This window comes from Taudactylus pleione, unplaced genomic scaffold (genome assembly GCF_031769625.1).
Source record: "Taudactylus pleione unplaced genomic scaffold, aTauple2 ptg003505l, whole genome shotgun sequence".
Lineage (NCBI taxonomy): Eukaryota > Metazoa > Chordata > Amphibia > Anura > Myobatrachidae > Taudactylus > Taudactylus pleione.
Window position 1 is genome coordinate 2,369,576 of NW_028287850.1, and position 19,485 is coordinate 2,389,060.

General features: G+C 45.6%; 1 protein-coding gene across 2 annotated transcripts in view; it reads left to right on the forward strand.

The window, feature by feature from the left end:
- The first annotated feature begins 365 nt into the window (after positions 1–365).
- The window catches only part of SRSF11 (serine and arginine rich splicing factor 11), a 48,613-nt gene continuing 29,493 nt past the window's right edge, over positions 366–19,485 (forward strand). The window contains exons 1-3 of one of the 2 annotated variants that reach the window (XM_088466546.1): positions 366–703; positions 4,709–4,842; positions 9,739–9,848. In XM_088466546.1, coding sequence (XP_088322672.1) covers positions 582–703; positions 4,709–4,842; positions 9,739–9,848 — 366 coding nt within the window. In that variant the 5' untranslated portion in view covers positions 366–581. The remainder of the gene's footprint in view (positions 704–4,708; positions 4,843–9,738; positions 9,849–19,485) is intronic. The other variant, XM_088466544.1, reaches the window with a different exon arrangement.

The following is a 19,485-nucleotide window of genomic DNA, read 5'->3' on the forward strand; positions in this document are numbered from 1 at the left end:
ATTCCCGAGTAAGCTCAGAGCTTGTGCAAGTGTGCGTGAGGCTGCGATGGTACTCGATTGTACCGATGTTTTTGCAGTCTTGCTAAACATTACGGATGTGTGTAAGGTAAAGTGGGCGTCCGCTGTTGCATTCGCAAGTTGGGATCCGTAATGAATCAGGCCCAGCGTGTACCCAGCTATGGGCATGTGCAACGATCGAACGAGCGATATATCGACATAACTGTGTCTGGCAGGTGTAGATGGATGAGCACCAGGAAGGACTCAGGAGGAAGTCGCTTGCTGGCATAATAATGACATAGGCCGGCCGCCAGGGGGCGCACGCTGTGGCAGCAGGAGGGGCTGGCGGGCCGCGCAGTGCGCAGGCGCGCCCGGGTGCATTGTGGGATACTGCGGCCCAGTCAGGTTCCTGTGGTTGTTTCATGGCGGCGGCGACGGCGGCGGTTCCCGGCTCCTCCTCCTCGCTGTAACCGGCCGCTCTCCCGCCCGTCCCGCTCCGGGGCCCTGACTCGCCACATTACTAATCCTGTGTGTTCCTCTTTTCTCTCTCCGTATTTAATGTGTTAGAGCAGGAGGCCGGGACAATGACTTCCAGCACCGACGTGATCCAGGTGACGAACGTGTCCCCCAGCGCCAGCGCCGAGCAGATGAGAACCCTCTTCGGGTTCCTGGGCAAGATCGACGAGTTGCAGCTCTTCCCGCCCGAGTAAGTCACCCGAGAGGGGGTGAGGGGTGGCGGGTGCTGGGGGGGGGGTAGAGGTTATTTGGGGAGGGTCTCCCCATGTGCTGACTCGTGATCTCAGGCCGCCCCTTTCCTGGCTGCCATAATGATCGCCCTAATCCGGCTGTTCCTTTTCTTATCCCTTCAATCTCACCATAGGAGGATAAAAATCGGGATATACAAAGGTTATGGGGGACCCAGAAAACCTAGTGGGTTTGATTTGCTGCTGTGGAACTAGAAGTCCCAGCCTGCTCTTGCCCAACTGTATGTTGCCGGGATGGCTAATTGCACTACAGCTGGGCAACCGCACGGCCCCCCCCAGACTGCTTCCAGTAACAGTGGGAAAAAAATATATAATCTATTAAAAAAAACTCCCTAAAAATTTTTATTTCTAAGAATAAAAAATATAAATAATCTCTTAAAAAAATGTGTGTAACATATATATATATATATCTAAAATAAAAGTAAATATATAATCTCTTACAAAAAATATATATGATCTCTTAAAAAATGTGTGTATATAATATATATATTTTTTTCTAAAATAAAAGTAAATATATAATCTCTTACAAAAAATATATATGATCTCTTAAAAAATGTGTGTATATAATATATATATTTTTTTCTAAAATAAAAGTAAATATATAATCTCTTACAAAAAATAAAAATATATATTTTCTCTTAAATGTGTGTAAAATATATATATATATACATGTGTGTGTATATATAATAAAAGTAAATATATAATCTCTTAAAAAAAAAAAAAAAAATAATAATAAAAAAATATATATACAATTCTTTACGCCTCGATAGTATATAAAATAAAACATCCTCCTGGTCCCCTCCGGTTCTTCAGCAGAAGGAGAAATACTCGTCCCTATTGCCAATCTGGTGTGTTTTGGTAATTTTTATTTAAGTAGTATTAATTAAATATCATTGTTTCTGCAGACGCCGTGTTTAGGTTCTGTTTGGCTTCCTGACAATGTGCGTAGATTGTTTAGATTTTTAATACTTTTTTTTATTTTTTTTTAATAAACAACCTGTTTGTGTTTTTAAGGGGATGACTGAGCAGAGCAGGTTAGCATATGTTTCCTCTTATAGTTGCTGGACCTTAATTACCCCACGAACGCTCTTGCACACAATGCAGTGCGGCTGCATTGTCATTGTGTGATACGTTTTATAGGGATGTTCAGTGTTGGTAAATGAACTTCCAGCTAAATGCTGCTGCTCTCCGGAGGGATCTTACATAGTATGGAGGGAGGGGATTTGTTTTGCTGTGCTTGTAGATGGTGCAATGTAATTTCCTCCAAGCTATTGGTTCAGGCAAGGAAGCAACGCAGTGTCCTGTATATATTGGGATTTATGTGCAGCAAGTAACCGTGCATGTTGTTGTGGAAGTAGCTTTTGCTTTAATAACAGTATTAAAGTGTGGGTTTTTAAAAAAGAAAAAAAAGAAAAATGACGGCTGGTTTGGATGTTTTGTGTGCGTATCAGCAGATGTCACTGTTCCCATAGCTTTGCCAGTGATGGAGCCACGCGGCCTCTTCTGTGGGTTAAATAACTTGCACTGGGAGTTAGTTTTCATGGTCGGATCAGCGTCACTACATACAACCTGTATACAGGGCACGTTGCAGGAGAGCAGCTTTGTAAAGCCCTTGCTGCACTGAGATTTACATGTTTATAGTAATATAGAGCACACTATAGGCTTTTTTTAATTAAATTTATAATTTCAACATATTTTACAGAATAAATGAATTTTTCAGTATGATCTAATATGGAATAATTAAATTTTGTACGGTTGGCACTTTTTTTTTTTTTTTTTTTTTAATCCTTATGCCAGTTACGTTTGTGAATCTAAGTAAATTGAATATGATTCAAGCAGCATTTACTGGTAAATGAATTGGACATTTGTAGTTATCAATTCAGAAGGACAATGAGCTTTTTATTCATCTGCTGTGTGAGTGTGAGTGCTCTGTTGGAATGTGATTATATGGATATTTAGCTACATAGTATCTGTATTTTGGCAGATGTCCTCACGTAATGATTTTATTTTGGCATAGGCTCTCACGTAAGCAATGTGTATAATCTGAAATACATTATTAATGTTTAAATGTTAAGTTTCTATAGTGTCAGTATATCTCACTGTGTATTGTTTAAAGGCTGACTTTTTTTTTTTTTTTTTTTAACCAGGGATTTTTGTATTTTTGCAATTTGATTAATTGACAGTAGTGTCTTTTTTAGTTTGCATAGGGATTGCTTTTAATAGCATTTTTTAATAGTTTTAATGGGCAATTCAATTGTTTGAGAGAATTAACTCCCATCTAAAGTGACCGAGAACTAATTCAGTTATTTGCATGACCGGCCCCGCGCTTTTCGCCGGAGTTGCATACTTGTGTCCTATTACACCGGATTAGACGTGTTAAGCGGCTTCTCCTGTGCTAAGTGCCAGGCGCACTGCAGTTACGACGCACCCCAAATTCCTTCTCGATGTAGGTTTTTGCTGGAACTTCAGGAGGGTGGAAGCAGAAATCCATGTGGGTGCAGCCTTGGGGCTGGTTGCCCAAAAAGAAGTGAATTAGCTACCAGCCACTTTAGATCTGAGTTAATTATGTGTTCAAAGGGGGCGATTCAATTGCTTTATAGTGCCCAATCTTCCGTCTAAAGTGACGGGTGATTGGGGGACGATATTAAATTTTATTTTGGGAGCCCATGCCTTTTTCACACACTTCTCGCCCTAATAGACGAGCAAAATTGTTAAACCTGTCTAAAGTCCTCAGAAGTGTGCGCGTGTCCACCCATGGCATTCGCACCCGAACAGAGCAACAATTGAATTGCTGCGTCGAGCGCCCATTAGTCATAGGTGCTGGTGAAAACTATTGAATCTCTCTCTAAAAACTAATTTTTGCTCCCCTAGAATGCTGACTTTTTAGTATATACCCTGTTTCTACTATAGACAACTAATGTTTATTCTAAAGTTTCAGGAAAATTATATAGGCCAGCAGTAAAGGGGGAGATTATTATTAAAAATGTATTTTTATTTTTGCTATGGGGTTGTCTCATTTAAATGTGATGTGCCTTTTTTTTTTTATAGTGCTTTGATGCAGACAACACGTTGTATATTTTGCCTCGCACCCCACAGGGGTGCCCTAGAAATAGCACGTTGGGCTACCATATGTTTGTTCTCTATTATGTGCATCTTAACGGCAGATATCCTATTAAAAAAACCTTGTACAATATAGTTCTTTTGGAGGCCTGGGTGACCACATCTGTCCCCAACTACCCACACACGGGGCATGTCCTGTCACTCAGACAAACTGCGAGCCACTTCATCTACACGGATGACCAAATTGGATTGGTCGGGTTGCTCTGCAATAGATGGTTTTCAAGCCCAGCTCTTGTGATTATAAGCGCAGGCAATAAATGGCAGGTCATGTGCTGGCTTGATTTGCAGCAGGCCCAGAAATGATCCGGTCTTCGCTTGAATTGTTTTGGCCGCTCGCTATGAGGGCGCACACACGTGAACATTTCCTGATATTGAGAACTAATTTCATGAGGTTTTGGGATCACTATTAGGCATCTTCCTAGATGTTAAATTGTGGACTAACAGATGAGTGACTTTGTGCAGATCATATAAAGTTTCTAACATTCATTTGTTTAAAAAATTTCTGGCAAGTCCAAACAATTAAAGTGTCCATTTACCGTTTGCGACAAAGTCTGCCACCATTGATATCTAAAGCTACTGGAGGGACTTCTTGCTGTGGGTGCTTATCCTCACCAATTGCCTCTTTTGTAAAAAGGTGCAAATCGGTGGCCAAAGGTGAGTATTGCACCACATGGCAATCTGTAAGTAAATGGACACCTAGTTTGTTGCGCTACATCTATAACGAGAAGTTCTATATTTTTTTCTTTTTTAGCTCTTCCCCCAAAATAAAGTGTCTCTTGCTGAAATATTCATGATTTTCACCTGGGTTTTTCCTTTCCTTTTTTTAGTGATTCTCCTTTGCCTGTAACATCTCGTGTCTGTTTTGTAAAGTTCCATGATCCAGACTCATCCGTGGTCGCTCAGCACCTGACTAACACCGTGTTCGTGGACAGAGCGTTAATCGTGATACCCTACGCAGAAGGTTGGTACGCGGCTTGATTACGCACATCACTACAAGATAAGGGGTAGAGGGTGTCTGTTATGGTATAAGTGGGCACTGTCTGCATGCTTCAATGGTTTGTTTTACCTGAGATCCCTGGTATACTCTGAATGTGTTATTGTCGCCAAAGGACAACTTCGTATCCTCTCAACGTCTAACGCCCTATTGTCCGACCGCGAATTTACAGCCCTCATTTCTCTACATAACATTTTTAAACTTTGTGGGCATCATGCAATTCGGAATGATGGCTTTTCCTGTTTAATATCTAAGCCTTGCAATCCAAATAGTGTACGGTTGCTCATTAACGAGCCCTTTCAGTCACTGTGTACCATGGATCAAATGAGGTGTGCCTGTAAGTCCGTAACGGTGCTGCATTGGGCAGAGGGTATTTACGCTTCTTCTCTCCCTCTCAAGTTTGCATCCTCACAGTATTTGCCAAATAATGAACTCTCTTCTCTGTTATTTGTGTGTGTGATTTTTATAGTGGAGAAGGCATTTGCAAAGCTCTTCCTGATGGCAGAAAAAACTGGGTCCTCTTCTGCTTCAGGGGATTCTAGACATTAACTAGACGCCAGCAAGCACTCGCGTCCCCACGCGTTTAACATGGTGTAACTACTCGCTAACGACATGCTCTTCCTTTACACATGCGGATGGCTTTATGCATTGTAAAACTGCGCCTGTTTATTTTTATTCCATTTCTGTGTTTTTAATGGGGGGTGGGGGTTCTGCACTGATTTTTCTCCAGTTGTCCCTAGGAGCAACTTTAATAGAAACTTTATTAGCTGATTTTCTTTGTACCCAAATGGAAAATTTCACTACAAATAATTTTGCGTAATTTATTTTACATGGGAATGATACATAAAATTAATTATGTGTAAGTTGCAAACTGGCCGAATTTGGTGACTCTGCTCCAAGCCATCAGCTTTCTCTTAGAAATAAGATGAAGTGTTTGCATCTAGTGTTTTACTAGGCAGCTTAACTCTCGGAGAGTCGGCCATGGACTGCAGCTGTTAGTTAGATAGTAGACATTCTCCACCTGTTGCATCCTGCCAAATGCAGATCCTAACCAATGCCAGGGGTTCCTTCACTCCTCTGTTAAATTGTGTTAGGGCTTATATTTAAATACTTTTCATGGAGTGACAATAATATGCCTCTATATCTTATCATGAAATAGTAGTGGCAGAATAAAGTTGCTTAGGTTAGAGGGGGGGGTTGTAAATGGTACACGTGCAGGAAGCCGTCTTTGGACTACATTGGCATGGCAGGATTAAAGTTTTTAGAAGATAAATAAGTAAATGAAACTGTTTGTGCTGCAGACCTTATCATTTGCACATCGTGGCCAGTATACCGTGGAATAATACCTCCGGTGTACTGTCTCCGATTAACGTATGGGTGGCGCAATCACTACATCTATGTATTTCTTTTCCCAAACGTGTTCTTTCAAGGGAATATTAAGTGCTCCTAGGTGTAGGTTTACGGATTATTGTTGAAGTCCTGGATATAAGGGAATACAAAGAATTTTCAATTGTTTGCCTTGTCCGGGCAGGAGGGGGGGTATAATTGGTGATATACCCCTAGAAGGCACAGGACCAGAAAGACCATAACGACTCCACCCTAAAACTACCCCTGCTCTCCAAAAGTTGCAAAGTTTTGTAGTTTATATTAAACTGCCAGACAAAACGAGAAATGTTTTTGATTATACAATCGATTGTGAATGGAAATTACATCATTGTTTAAATTTAGTTTTACTTTCCCATATTGTTGATGTCCATGAAATGACCAGGCTTTTGGAAAATTATGGTAGAAGTGTGTTGGGGGGTCACAAAGGAACACACAGACGCCCCAAATGTAATGGCCTGCAATTTGGTTTTGCCTTAGCGCTGATTGCTGCTTTAAATCTAGCTGCTAAATGGCCAATATCGCCCATGTGCCCGCAAATTGCGGGTTATTTCATTTGGGCCAAAACACCTTTTAGCGGAATCTGTTTTTAATAGAAACTTGGCTGTAAGACGAGAGGAACTATCCAGCCCATTATGTTACATGTGTTTCTGTAGAGCAGGCAAGTGTAAAGGTTAGAAGTGTAGTTTCATGGGGGGGAGATGTTGGCATGTCTTCAAATTAAAAATAGTTTTTCTATTTATACCAGCCTTCAGTGCTGGCTGTAAAGCAGTGAGTTAGGGGATCTAAGGGCTGCATTGTACGATTTGTTTGTTAATCTCTCTGTCACTGAAATAGCCTGTAGGAAGGACCTTTTTGTTACGGGTCAGGATACAATTGCTCACAGTGGGACTGAGGGTTGGGAAGTACATAATTAAAAGTGCATATTCTCTACAATTCTCCTGAAAGACTGCCTTAGCGATGAGTGACCATTCAGTTGGTTTTGATTGTGCACCATATTCTAAAAATCATGTGGAATATGTTTGAAGGCAATCAGGTCCTTCTTGTTGACCTGTGTATAGTCCAATATCGTCTTTAGTGTTCATTCTAGCACCCTGCACAGGTCACAACCCCTGCGGTTCCTTTTTCCTGCCCGGTGTGTCGCTCACTGCTCTGGTGATTCTAGCATACTCAGCTGTTGCAACAAACTGCTGAGATACAGACCAGAGTGTGCTAGAAGCACCAGAGCAGAACACGGCACCTCCAGACAGGAAGGAGGAACTGCACTGGGTGTGACTGGTGCAGGGTGCTTGAATGAACACTATGCTCTGCAGCAGTATTTGAGGACAAGTTTCTGCCGCTTAATCCATTTAATATAATGCGCAAGAATGGGTGCTGTAACGCACAACCGCTCATCACTGCGCTCTTGCACCGTGCAATTAAATAAGCTCCTCTATTTGGCTTATTACTAAAGCAAAGAGAGAGGGACATGCCATCCTTCCTGTACCCTTGGTAATTTGCTGTCTGATTGAGATGGGGGGGTGGGCAGTTTAATAGATGAATCACTGTGTCTATTTTCCATAAATGAGAAGTTTGGCAGGATTTCAGGTGTACTGGTTAATGTTTGTTTCTTTTGTCTGTTTCTTTTTTTTTTCTTTCATTTCAACATATCCACGCAGTATTTCATGGTTCTAACAAAGCGGCAGTGTAAAAATATAAACCATGACGCATGAAAAATACCTGGTGAGGGTCCTCATTGCTTTTTAATTTTAGTTTTTTTTTTCAAATTTTTACTTTTATTTTACTTTTTATTTTTTTTTTTGTAAATTGCGTTGTTGACAATAATTAAAAAAAAAAAATTAAACTGTTGAAATATCACAACTGGTGTACCCAGTGCATGATTTATGGTACCTGCTGTCTCCAGTAAGACCTTTTTATGTAGTTCCAGAGTAATTCTGGCCACCCTAGTTTGTCTCTGGACCAATGCATGTCTGTCCCAGGAGACCATATACAGTACCCTACATATGTGTGTGGTGTATGGTGAGACACACAAAGGCCGACCAGTAGTCCGACCCCCCCCGTGCTCAGAGCAGGAATCTGCCACATGCAGTGTAATATCTATTTGTTTAAGTGCTACAGCTCACAGCTTAGGTGGAAGGAACCATGACCTTTATTTAACAGTGGTTTTTCTTTTTTGTTGTTGTGTTTTACAGTTCTTTTCCCTGGTTCAGCCTGAACTATTTACCAGGCCCTGCTGAAAATACCACTCAACCGTTTTCTTCTCCAGCTTGTCCAGTTTCTCTTAAGTGCCCTGTACATGTTGTATGTTTTATGCTGACATGCACTTTGTTAACCCAAGACAAATCACTGGTATTTGAAAACTCTCTAGTTACATTTTGTTTTCCATTTCTTTGCTTTGCTCACACTCTCTGATTTTGGGGGGGTGGGGGGGAGGTGGGATAAGGGCAGATTAAATCTGTGTACAGCCTCTTCCTATCAATAATGTAGCGCCACCCAAGTCCTGGTTTAGCTCCCCTGGTGCTCACAGTGGGGGCAGTGATTATGTTAGCCGAACCAATATTCCTGGCAGCGCAAGCCTATTCCTTCACTAGGATAAAGTGCATCAGATGTTCCTAGAGGGCGAACAGGCTCAGTATTGGTGAAGCCAGCAAAGTGGCTGCAATTACTGTGCATAGGCCGATAGTGGTCCACAGACACACACACTCTTTCGGATGGAGCAGCCGCAGTAGACTGTGTGGCTTTCCACCCATAAGCCCAAGAGTCTGTGCTCTTAGCTCGTCTGATCAGGTAAGGAAAGAGCAATTCTGCCTACTGAACTCAGCTGGGACATGTTATTGGGCTTTATTAACCTTCCAGACCTCTTTACACCACATAGCAAAATCTATCTTACACCGTTTTATGGTAGGTATGCTGAAAGAGCTAGTGAACTGTTCCGTATGAATATCTCCTAAATCAAACTTTTTTTTTTTTTTTTTGTCTTGTGTATCTTGATTTTTCTGTGTGCTTTATAGTGAAGCAGCCGACACGAGTCGTTGTTCATTAAACAGCTTTTGAAAGTTGAGAGCACACCCCCGGAGAACCGACTGTGCTTGCTTACGTTTGATTCATGAATTAAAAATCGAGTACAGGTGATGAAATCTCGGCAGTGTTAACACCAAACAAAAAAGTAGTGTGTATTGTGCAGTATCTTCCTTACTGTAGACTCTTTTAACCATTTGTAGAGAGAGAAAAAAAGTCAAATGATTTCTTTTCACTTAATGGTTAACCTGTATAGAGCTTAGAATATGGCAGCCAGAATAAGTTCTTTCAGCAAGTTCGAGTGTTGGATCAGTTACAGCATTTCTGGGTGTTTTTTCTGTTTTTGTTTTTTATTTATTTTTTTTATTTCGTTTTTTTTTATTGTGTGTTTTTTTTTTGTTTGTTTTTTTTTACTTGTCCTTCTCTAAACAGTGTATCTAATTCAGATGTGTTTTTCTACAGGAATAATACCCGATGAATCTAAAGCTCTAACCCTTGTGGCCCCAGCCAATGCAGTCTCGGGTCTGTTGCCGGGAGGTGGGCTTCTACCCACTCCAAATCCACTGAGTCAGGTGAGTCCATGCAGAGAAACGCACTGAAAGTTTTTTCTATTATTGTTGATTATCACCAAGCCTGGTACTGTATGACCAGTAAGTGGGTCACCAGGAAGGACCGAGCTCCTAGCAGTTCGAAATCAACGCTCATCCTTGCAGGCAAACTTGGTATCGTTGGTTCAGTCCAATAGATGTGGAGAGACCCTGCTGAGGAAGACTTGCCAAGCACAGGACTGGACTGAGAATTTATTACCCAACATGTGCTTCTAGAATTCTGCTGTAAGCTGCAAATGAGCATATAGGGGTGATGGCCAAGCTCTTGTCCAGGTAAAGAATGACCGTTACCCACCACAGAAGTGTACTTTAGTAAATACCCTTGAAGCTGTGGCCAACCCCAGGGGCAGCTGTGAACTGGAATAGGATTATTACCAATGTGAACCTGAGGGATATGTGATGACCCTGGTAGATATTCTTCCTGCTCCTTGAATAATTGGCATAACGCGGAAAAACCATCCTGTATCCTGTGACCCGCATGAAGGACACAATCTAGTATAGTCACTTGGACAGATTATGGAAAGGAACACCTGGGCAGACCCCCTATAGGGTACAAGACATTTTGCAATGCCCATAACCCACCAGTTCAAGGATGAATACCCTAAGGGAGTGTATTGGGGCAAGGGGGAAAATAGGAGGGGAGCCCACTTACCACGGTAGGACACGCAGCACAGCTAGTCAGCTCTGTATTAGTGGATGGCCATTAGTGACCCTGTGCTCAGTCCAGCTCCACCAACTCTCCCCACCTGACCGGCATAGACTTTGGTTCTCAGTTACACAAACCACACATCAGGCGTCTGGTTGCAGACATCCATATAAACATAAGCCTTGGCAGATTGGGCATTGAAAATATCCAGAAACTAAAGAATGGCAGTACTCCATATAAGTACCTCAACAGAATGACTCCGCTAAAAAGATGGCAATACTCAGCGTTGTACAATGGGGAGAGTACCGTGACAGGATACGTTTAGCTAAAGAAAGGTTAGTACTCGACGTGGAGAAAATGGGTGCAGCTCCGTATTAGAACACATCCGCTTAAAGTCCCTTATTCAACATAATAAATTTGGGAGAGTACAATGACTCAGAATATTGGACTCCACATAATAAAATGGGGGAGAGTATATTGGAACATATGGAAAGTACTGCTGATAGAATTGAGTGTTGTTCAATGCTCTTGTCCAGTAGATACCTGGAGCAAATCAGACAATGCCGCGGCTGTAGCTAATATATAAATCACTGGGTCATCAACAGTGCCCTTGTCATGATAGAGGCCAATGGGATCAGGTGTTGGGTGAAGCAAAATTTCCCAGCTGTCACAGCGATTTTCATCTCGGGGGTAGTGAACTTGGAAGTAAGCTAGCTCTGCTGACAGGTTTATTACTTACTCCATGTGGAAGGCTTCCAGGATATTGTGGACTGGTGAGGACATCAGATGTCAACATGTCATCTCTGTTGAACCACAAGGTGGAGCACTTTTGCTTGAGGAGAGGGATCCACAGGCTGTTAGACACCATGTTGGTGCTTTGAAACTACCATCTGATCTACCTGTTACTCTAATGATGTTTCCACGAGTGCTCAAAATGGTAAAAAGAAAAGACATTCGGAAGACTGATGGCTCCACAGGGGAGACAATGGTGTGTAGGTGGGACCTAGTGGACCCGGACACCAACAGCAAAGCTTTTCAATCCCAGGATGCTCCGGTCTTTCCCCCTATACCCCGCCCACAGCCTGAGGGCAACTCTGTTTCGTTGGTGTCCGGAAGGAGCTGGATCACTGTTTTAACAGTGGGCTGCTATTAAGCAGCCCAAGCTTTTATGATTTAATTAAATGATTTCTACTTCAGGGTCTTTAGGGTCCACAGGTATATCTTGGGGTATAGGTGGTTGGGGAGCAACGCAATTACTTTTCAGCCTCCCAGGATGCACTGGGCTCCCTTCCTATACCCCGGCCAAGGCACCTTCAGTTTCGTAGGTGCCCGGCCAGAGTCGGGTGTTCCACGCAAGGGGGGCTGCTCAGCCCCAGAAGATTCTTCAAGAGCGGTGTTGTGGACAGTCCAGCGGACGTCCACATCACCGCTCCCCCGCCGGCGCCGATCTGTACTGATCTGGGGATCTTGGTGGGCTTCACTAGCAGGGACCCCGGAGGATCCCTGACTGTGTGCCGGGCGTACGGGGACTTTGCAAGTAGCGGGCGTAGCCATTATAGTCTTCTATTCTTCCCCAGGGCTGGGTGCTCCCTGGGGAAGAGGCTATTAGTGGAGCCAGGCACTGAGTCCTGCGCTGCCACTAGACCACCAGGGAATGTGGACCGGAGCATGCAGCGGTACCGCTCCGGCGTCCCTGGGGTTAATAGCAGGCCAGGGGGGGCGCCTTACCTGTTTAACAGCCGGCTCCTCCCCCGCTGCTTAGCGTGCCTTCTGGGCGCGCTATTGATCTCCTCCCCCGGCTACTCACTGCAGAGCTCCGGCGTCCATCTTTGGTGATGGGCAGCGTAGTCAGCGGTGGAACCGGGTCCCCCTCCACATACCTCTCCCTCCAAGGCTGTGAGGTATATGTAGTTAGCGCTTGTCCTACCAGGTACAGAGCCTGTGTAGTTGACAATAAGTGCCATTAGAGCACTGCTCTGCATTGTATGTGACTTTCAGCCATTTTAACTATCCCTGTTTTTCTCATTGCTGGACCCTTACAGTACATGTGCTGTTCGGGGGAAAAGGGGGGGGGGGGGGGTTATTTTGTGTCAGTGTCTCTGTGCCTAAGTGTCACATACATTGGGTCTGCTACCATGTCAGGTAGTGTGGAGTCTGTGCAGATTTCCTGCATCAGATGTAAGGCAGCAATTGGGTAAGAGGAGGCTGATAGGGGAGGCTTATGTGCTACGTGTGCGCTCCCAGGCCCTTCTCAGGTTTCCTGTAATGCTCAGGAGCCCCCTTGGGCCTGTTTGGCTCAGGGAATAACAGCCCTGGCAGGGCGTCTCTCGGCTCCAACAGTGTACTCTCCCATGGGGTTTACACAGCAGCCGTTGGTCCCGGCTCCCTTACAGGGGTACCCCGGGCAGATGGTGGTGGCGCAGTTCCCCCCTCTTAATTGGATGAACCCTCTGCCTACCACTATTCCGACCCTTACCTAGCATTCCCAGGAATCCCCGCTTAGGCCGGCTAAAAGGCTGCTATTGTCCTCCCAGTCTACCCATTATGAGGAGGATGACATGACGTCAGATGACTGAGATTCTATTCTATTATATTATATTCCAATATTCAAAATGCTTGGGACCAGGAGTATGTTGGATAACGGAATATTCCATATTTTGGAATATTTGCACAACATAATGAAATATCTTGTGAATGGGACCCAAATTTACACACAGAATGCATTTATGTGTTATATACACCTTATACACACAGCCTGCAGCTCATTTTATACAATATTTTCAATAATTTTGTGGCTCAAACAGTTTGTTTACATAAATGAAATTCATTTGTTTCCTATACACCTTATACACATAGCCTGAAGGTAATTTTATACAATATTTTTAATAATTTGCGCCTTAGACAAAGTTTGTGTACATTGAACCATCAAAAATCAAAGGTTTTATTATCTGTCAAACCAAAAAAATTCCGTATTTCAGAATATTTGGATATGGGAGACTCGACCTGTACATGCATAATATCCCAGGCCTCATACGGGCGGTCCGTGAGGGTCATGGTGGTTGAAGACAAGGATTTGACTGAGAATAAGCCTACATATGCTTATTTAAAAAATGTTAAAAGCACTAATGCAGTGTTTCCGCTATCTGGTCAGTTAGTAGATCATTTGGAGGAGGCGTGGAAGTCTCCTGGGAAGCGGTTTCAGCCTCAACGACGTTTGGCTTATGCCTACCCTTTTGCGGAGAATTATTTTTCAAAGTGGGAATCTCCTCCTCAGGTGGATTCTCGCGTGACACGCCTAGTTAAGAGTGCGACCCTGCCTATGCCGTCCATATCCTCTCTGAAAGAAGATACCCTCCACCTTGCGGTCTGTATGTCTGAAGTCCATTTACTCTCGCTGGAGGGGCCGCCAGACCTGCTATGGCTGTATGCTGGGTGGCCAGAGCCATGGAAAAATGGGCCAATGCCTTGGAAGCGTCATTATCTTCTGGGGCTACCAATGAGCAAATTGTGCTGGTGGGCAATCTCTGGGATTCAGCCGCTTACATCAATGAGGCAGCGTTGAATGTTAGCCTACTTACTTCAAGGATTTCTACAGCGGCGATTTCAGCTCGCCGTTCCTTGTGGCTACGCTTTTGGAGGGCGGATGCGGAGTCCAAGAAGGGCTTGGAATGTTTACCGTATAATGGTCAGGTCCTATTTGGTCCTGCTTTGGACAAGATTGTGGATACACTGGCGGCAGCATAATCTGCATGTCTGCCTTCTGCTCCGGCTCCATCGGGCTCTCCTATCGACCTCAGGGTAAGCCAAAAGTGCAGTCCTTTCTGAGACCATCAGGAGCCAAGAAGACTACCAAGCCCAGGAAACAGGCTTGGAGCACCAGACACCAAGCCTGACGACTAACCCTCAGCCTGACGGGACGGGCCTCCCCTTAGGTGGGAGGCCGACTTCTTCAGTTCGCCCAGTGCTGGTGCCAGACCACCACAGACACTCGGGTAAGGGAAGTGGTCTCTCACGAGTATACCCTCTCCTTCCGCAGAAGGCCTCCCCATCAGTTCTTTACCACAGACAATTCAAATCAGGTGAAGGCTCTGGAGGTTCACAAGGTAGTACACTCTATGCTCCGGGAAGGGGTTATAGTGCCTGTACCGTTACCCCAACGAGGGACGGGTTATTACTCCAACCTCTTTCTGGTGCAGAAACCAAATGGATTGTACTGGCCTATACTCAAACTAAAGTCCTTTTAAACAAGTTTTTGAGGGTACCTCGGGTTCAGAATGGAAACACTGCGTTCCATTATTTTGATTATGGAACCTGGGGATTTTATGGTGTCTCTGGATATTCAGGATGCCTACCTGCATATCCCAATAGCTACATCTCATCAGCGTTTCCTCAAGTTTGCAGTAGCGAACCAGTATTACAGTTTCAGGCACTACCATTTGGCCTCTCTACAGCTCCGAGGGTGTTTACCAAAGTTATGGCGGCACATCTGCAGCTGCAGGGGGTCCGCCTATTACCCTACCTGGACCTGCAGGGTCTCCAGGGGTACTTCACCACCATCTGCAACTGACGATATCTCTGTTGCAAACTCACGGCTGGCTGATAAATTGGAAGAATCGCCTTCTCGAAGGCTGCTCCATCTCGGGGACTCTCAACAGCAGAGGATCTTTTTGACGGAGGACAAGATCTTGGTGTTGCAGAGGAGGGTTCGCAATTGTCTGCGAGATCGGCGAGTGTCCATTCACTCTGCAATGAGGTTACTGGGGTCCATGGTGTCAACGTTCGACATGGTGGAGTATGCCCAGTTCCACTCGAGGCCTCTGCAGAAGTTAATCCTCTACAGATGGGATGGGTTGCCCCATCGGCTAAAGACTCAGATGATGGTGCTTTCTCCAGAGGTACATCTGTCTCTTGCCTGGTGGCTACAGACGTCTCATCTCTACAAGGGACGCCCCTTCTGGATCTCGGATTGGGTCCTTCTGATGACGGACGCCTGTCTCCGGGGGTGGGGCACTGTGACAAGTCCACACGTATTTCAAGGCTGGTGGACAGTGGCGGAGTCTGCTCTTCCAATCAACATATTGGAACTACGAGCAGTCTTCAGAGTTCTACAGCAAGCAAGGCTTTTCTCTTCATGGGAAACCTGTGCAGATTGTCAGACAACGCCACGAATGTGGCTTACATAAATCGTCAAGGAGGAACTCTAAGTTAGGCGGCACTAAAGGAGGTATCCCGCATTCTGACTTGGGCGGAAGGCAAGCTAACCGCCATCTCTGCAGTGTTCATTCCAGGAATGCTCAACTGGGAAGCGGACTTCCTAAGCCGTCACGACGTGCATCTAGGGGAATGGTCCCTTCACCAGGAAGTATTTCAGCTCCTAGTGCACAGGTGGGGCCTTCCAGAAATAGACCTCATGGCCTCCAGACACAACCGCAAACTGCGGGCGTACGGAACCCGAACAAGAGATTCAGGGGCTCTCCTGGTGGACGCTCTGTCGGTACGGTGGACTTTCCAGTTTGCGTACCTGTTTCGTCCGTTCTCCCTTCTTCCTCGAGTGCTTTGAAAGCTCAAGCAAGAAAGAGACATGATCCTGCTGGTGGCTCCAATGTGGCCCAGACGTCACTGGTACTCAGATCTTTGGAGTCTCTCAATCGACACTCTGTTGCTATTACCTCAACGCCAGGACCTGTTGCCTCAGGGTCCTTGTCTTTACCCAGATCTGGGTTGTCTGTCTTTGACGGCGTGGCTCTTGAGGTCTAAGGGTTTTTCCAGCTCTGTGGTGAATACCATGCTCAGGGCTCGGAAGCCTGCTTCGGCCTGGATTTACCACAGGGTGTGGCATACCTATTTTGAATGGTGTCGCCCTAAAGGGTACGATCCTCTGGTGTTTCGGGTTTCCAGAGTTCTAGCTTTCCTTCAAGTGGGCTTGGATCAGGGTCTACGCCTCGCTTCCTTAAAGGTGCAGGTCTCTGCTGTGTCGGTGTTTCAGCGTAGGATTGCTCCTCTTGCCGATGTCCGCACTTTTATGCAGGGGGTCCTTCGCATACAGCCTCCCTTTGTCCCTCCAGTGGCTCCTTGGGATTTGGCTGTGGTCCTGAAGGCCCTACAAGGTCCCCCTTTTGAACCACTGGGCTCAGTGGATCTCAAATGGCTTACAGCTAAGGCTGTTTTTCTTAAGGCTATTGCATCTGCCAGAAGGGTGTCAGATTTGGGGGCTCTTTCCTGTCGTCCCCCCTATTTGATTTTTCATCAGGATAGGGCGGTTCTTCGGGCTTGCCCCGGTTTCCTCCCTAAGGTGGTATCGTGTTTCCACATTAATGAGGAGATCTTTGTGCCAGCCTTTCACTCTCCAGGTTTGTTGGTGGGTGAGGCCACTTTAGACGTGGTTCCGCACTCTTCGGATTTATGTGGAGCGTACCTGTTCTTTCCGGAAATCGGATTCTTTTTGTGTTGTACGGTTTCCGCAATAAGGGATGGCCGGCCAATAAGCAGACTTTAGCTCGATGGATTTGCTTGGTGATCTCTGAGGCTTATGTTCATGAGGGCATTCCTGTTCTGCCCTCTGACACTGCTCATTCTACAAGGTCTGTGGGTCCATCGTGGGCAGCTCGGAGTGGCGCCTCAGCTGTGTAAGGTGGCCACGTGGTCTTCGGTTCAGACCTTTGTAAGGTATTATTATGCTTTCGATATCTTCGCCTCTCGGGATGCTTCCTTCGGGCGGTGGATTCTCCTTTCTGCACAGGAGCGTCCCCACCCTTGAAGGATAACGCTTTGGGACATCCCCAAGGTATCCCTGTGGACCCTAAGGACCCTAAAGTAGAAAATAAGAGAGATGGTAAGAACTTACCTTGGTTATCTCTGTTTCTACGAGGTCCTTAGGGTCCACAGGGCGCCCGCCCTGTGCTTCAGTAGGGTCTTGTTCTGGTCACCAGTTTTTTGCCTCCTTTATGTGAGAGTGAGATTCTTGTGTGTACCAGACTTTTTTTTCTCTTTCTCCTCCTCTGGCTTGGTACGTAACTGAAGGTGCCTTGGCCGGGGGGCGGGGTATAGGAAGGGAGCCCGGTGCATCCTGGAAGGCTGAAAATTAGCTGCGTGGTATCCGTGTTGGTCCCCAACCACCTATACCCCAAGGTATCCCTGTGGACCCTAAGGACCTCGTAGAGGCAGAGATAACCAAGCTAAGTTCTTACCCTATCTCTTGTTTTTATTTATCTACTATGAGCAGCAGCACGAGACAGTCCATAGGACATCTGCACTGCTGCTCCATCACCCCTCCGCAGCGCCGTGACACCAGCCCTCGTCTAGGTACTATCGGCGGGGCTCTGAGGGGGACCTAACTAGCAGAGGCTCCCTGAACCCCAGACAGCAGCACCCGGGAACAAGGGGACAGGTAACCACGTGTATGCGCAGTCTTACCTCCGGTCTTGGGTGACAGATCGGAGGCGCTGACGTGGACACTGGTTCATCCGGGACTCCACTAGACCACCAGGGCATTAATACAACTGGCGCAGGGCATTTTGTAAGGCCAGGGGACCCGGTTGTTGAAGTCTGCATAGGAACAAGGCGCTCTCCCTGCGGCTCCTCCCCCAACTCAGGGCGCCATCCACTCTGGTTTTGCTGCCTCCTGAGCTGCTCCTCCCTCATCCTCCGCCCCCTCTGAGACTCACGGCAGCCATTTTCTGCAGTCAGGTCTCTGGGAACGCTGGGTCCACTCTCCCTGTATACCTCTACCAAGGGCCCGGTTATACAGCGCTATAGCTTGATTTTAGTGCCCACTGCAATTATATTGTATTTTCTGCATTGTATGTAACTTATGCTAGTGCTGCTGTCTGGTTTTTTTTTTCACATGACTGTCAGCTTATACCTTTCCCTTTCTTCCGATATAACCCTGGCATACTGAGGTATAAAGGGGTTCATTGTACCTCACATCTCCATATATTTGTGAGGGCGATCACATACTACACCGTGCCATATTGCACATACATCTGGGTTGCTCACTGCACTGTGTCAGATTGTTACATTATTCTTGCAGCTATGTCTGGCAGAGGCAAGAATAAGAAACAGCCTGCTGCCCCCACTCTGGTGTCTTGTAAGTGCTGCTCAGCAGGCTTGGCTTCAGAGGACCTCATTCAGGATGGCCTTTGTGCATCTTGTTATACTGCCCCGGGCCCATCAGCCCCGATGTCCCTCTCCTCAGGACCCACCCTGGGCTACTTTTTCACAGGTGCTGGCAAAAATTACGGACCACCTAATGGTCCCTGTGGTATCTTCCCTGATGGGATGGCCACAGCAGGTACTCCCTGCAAATCCTTTGCTTCTCCCATGGGTAGATGGTCTGGCGGATACCTCTACAGCCTTTCAACAAATGCTGCAAAAGGAGAGACCCATACCTAGTAACCTACTAAGCGTGCTGTGTTATCTTCCCAGTCCACCCAGCTATCACTCGGATTTATCATCTGGGGAGGCAGAAGATGCAGACCTCTCTCTCTCTGACTCCCCATTTACCTGCACTTGTAAGAGCTGTAAAATCTATTCTTCAAATAGAAGAGACAGAACCTGCTCCTAAAGCAAAACAGCCATCTTTTAAACGACAAAAGGTAGTTTTACCAGAGTTTCCTCACTCTGATCAGCTATCGGATCATATGAGTGAGGCGTGAAATATTCTCTCCTAAAAGATTTCCGCTTCCTAAACGTTTAAGCTCCTTTTATCCTCTTACTGCTACTGATTGCACTAAATGGGAAGTTCCCCCAGCAGTAGATTCCCTCGTGACACGTTTAGTCAAGAATGCTACCTTATTTATCCATACTGCAACCTCATTGAAGGAGACTACGGATAGAAGGATGGAAGCTTGTCGAAAGTCTATATACTCTCTTACCGGAGCTATTACTCGTCCTGCTAGGGCTATAGCCTGGGTGGCTAAGGCCCTAGAAGAGACAATTCCCTCTGATGCTTCGAGG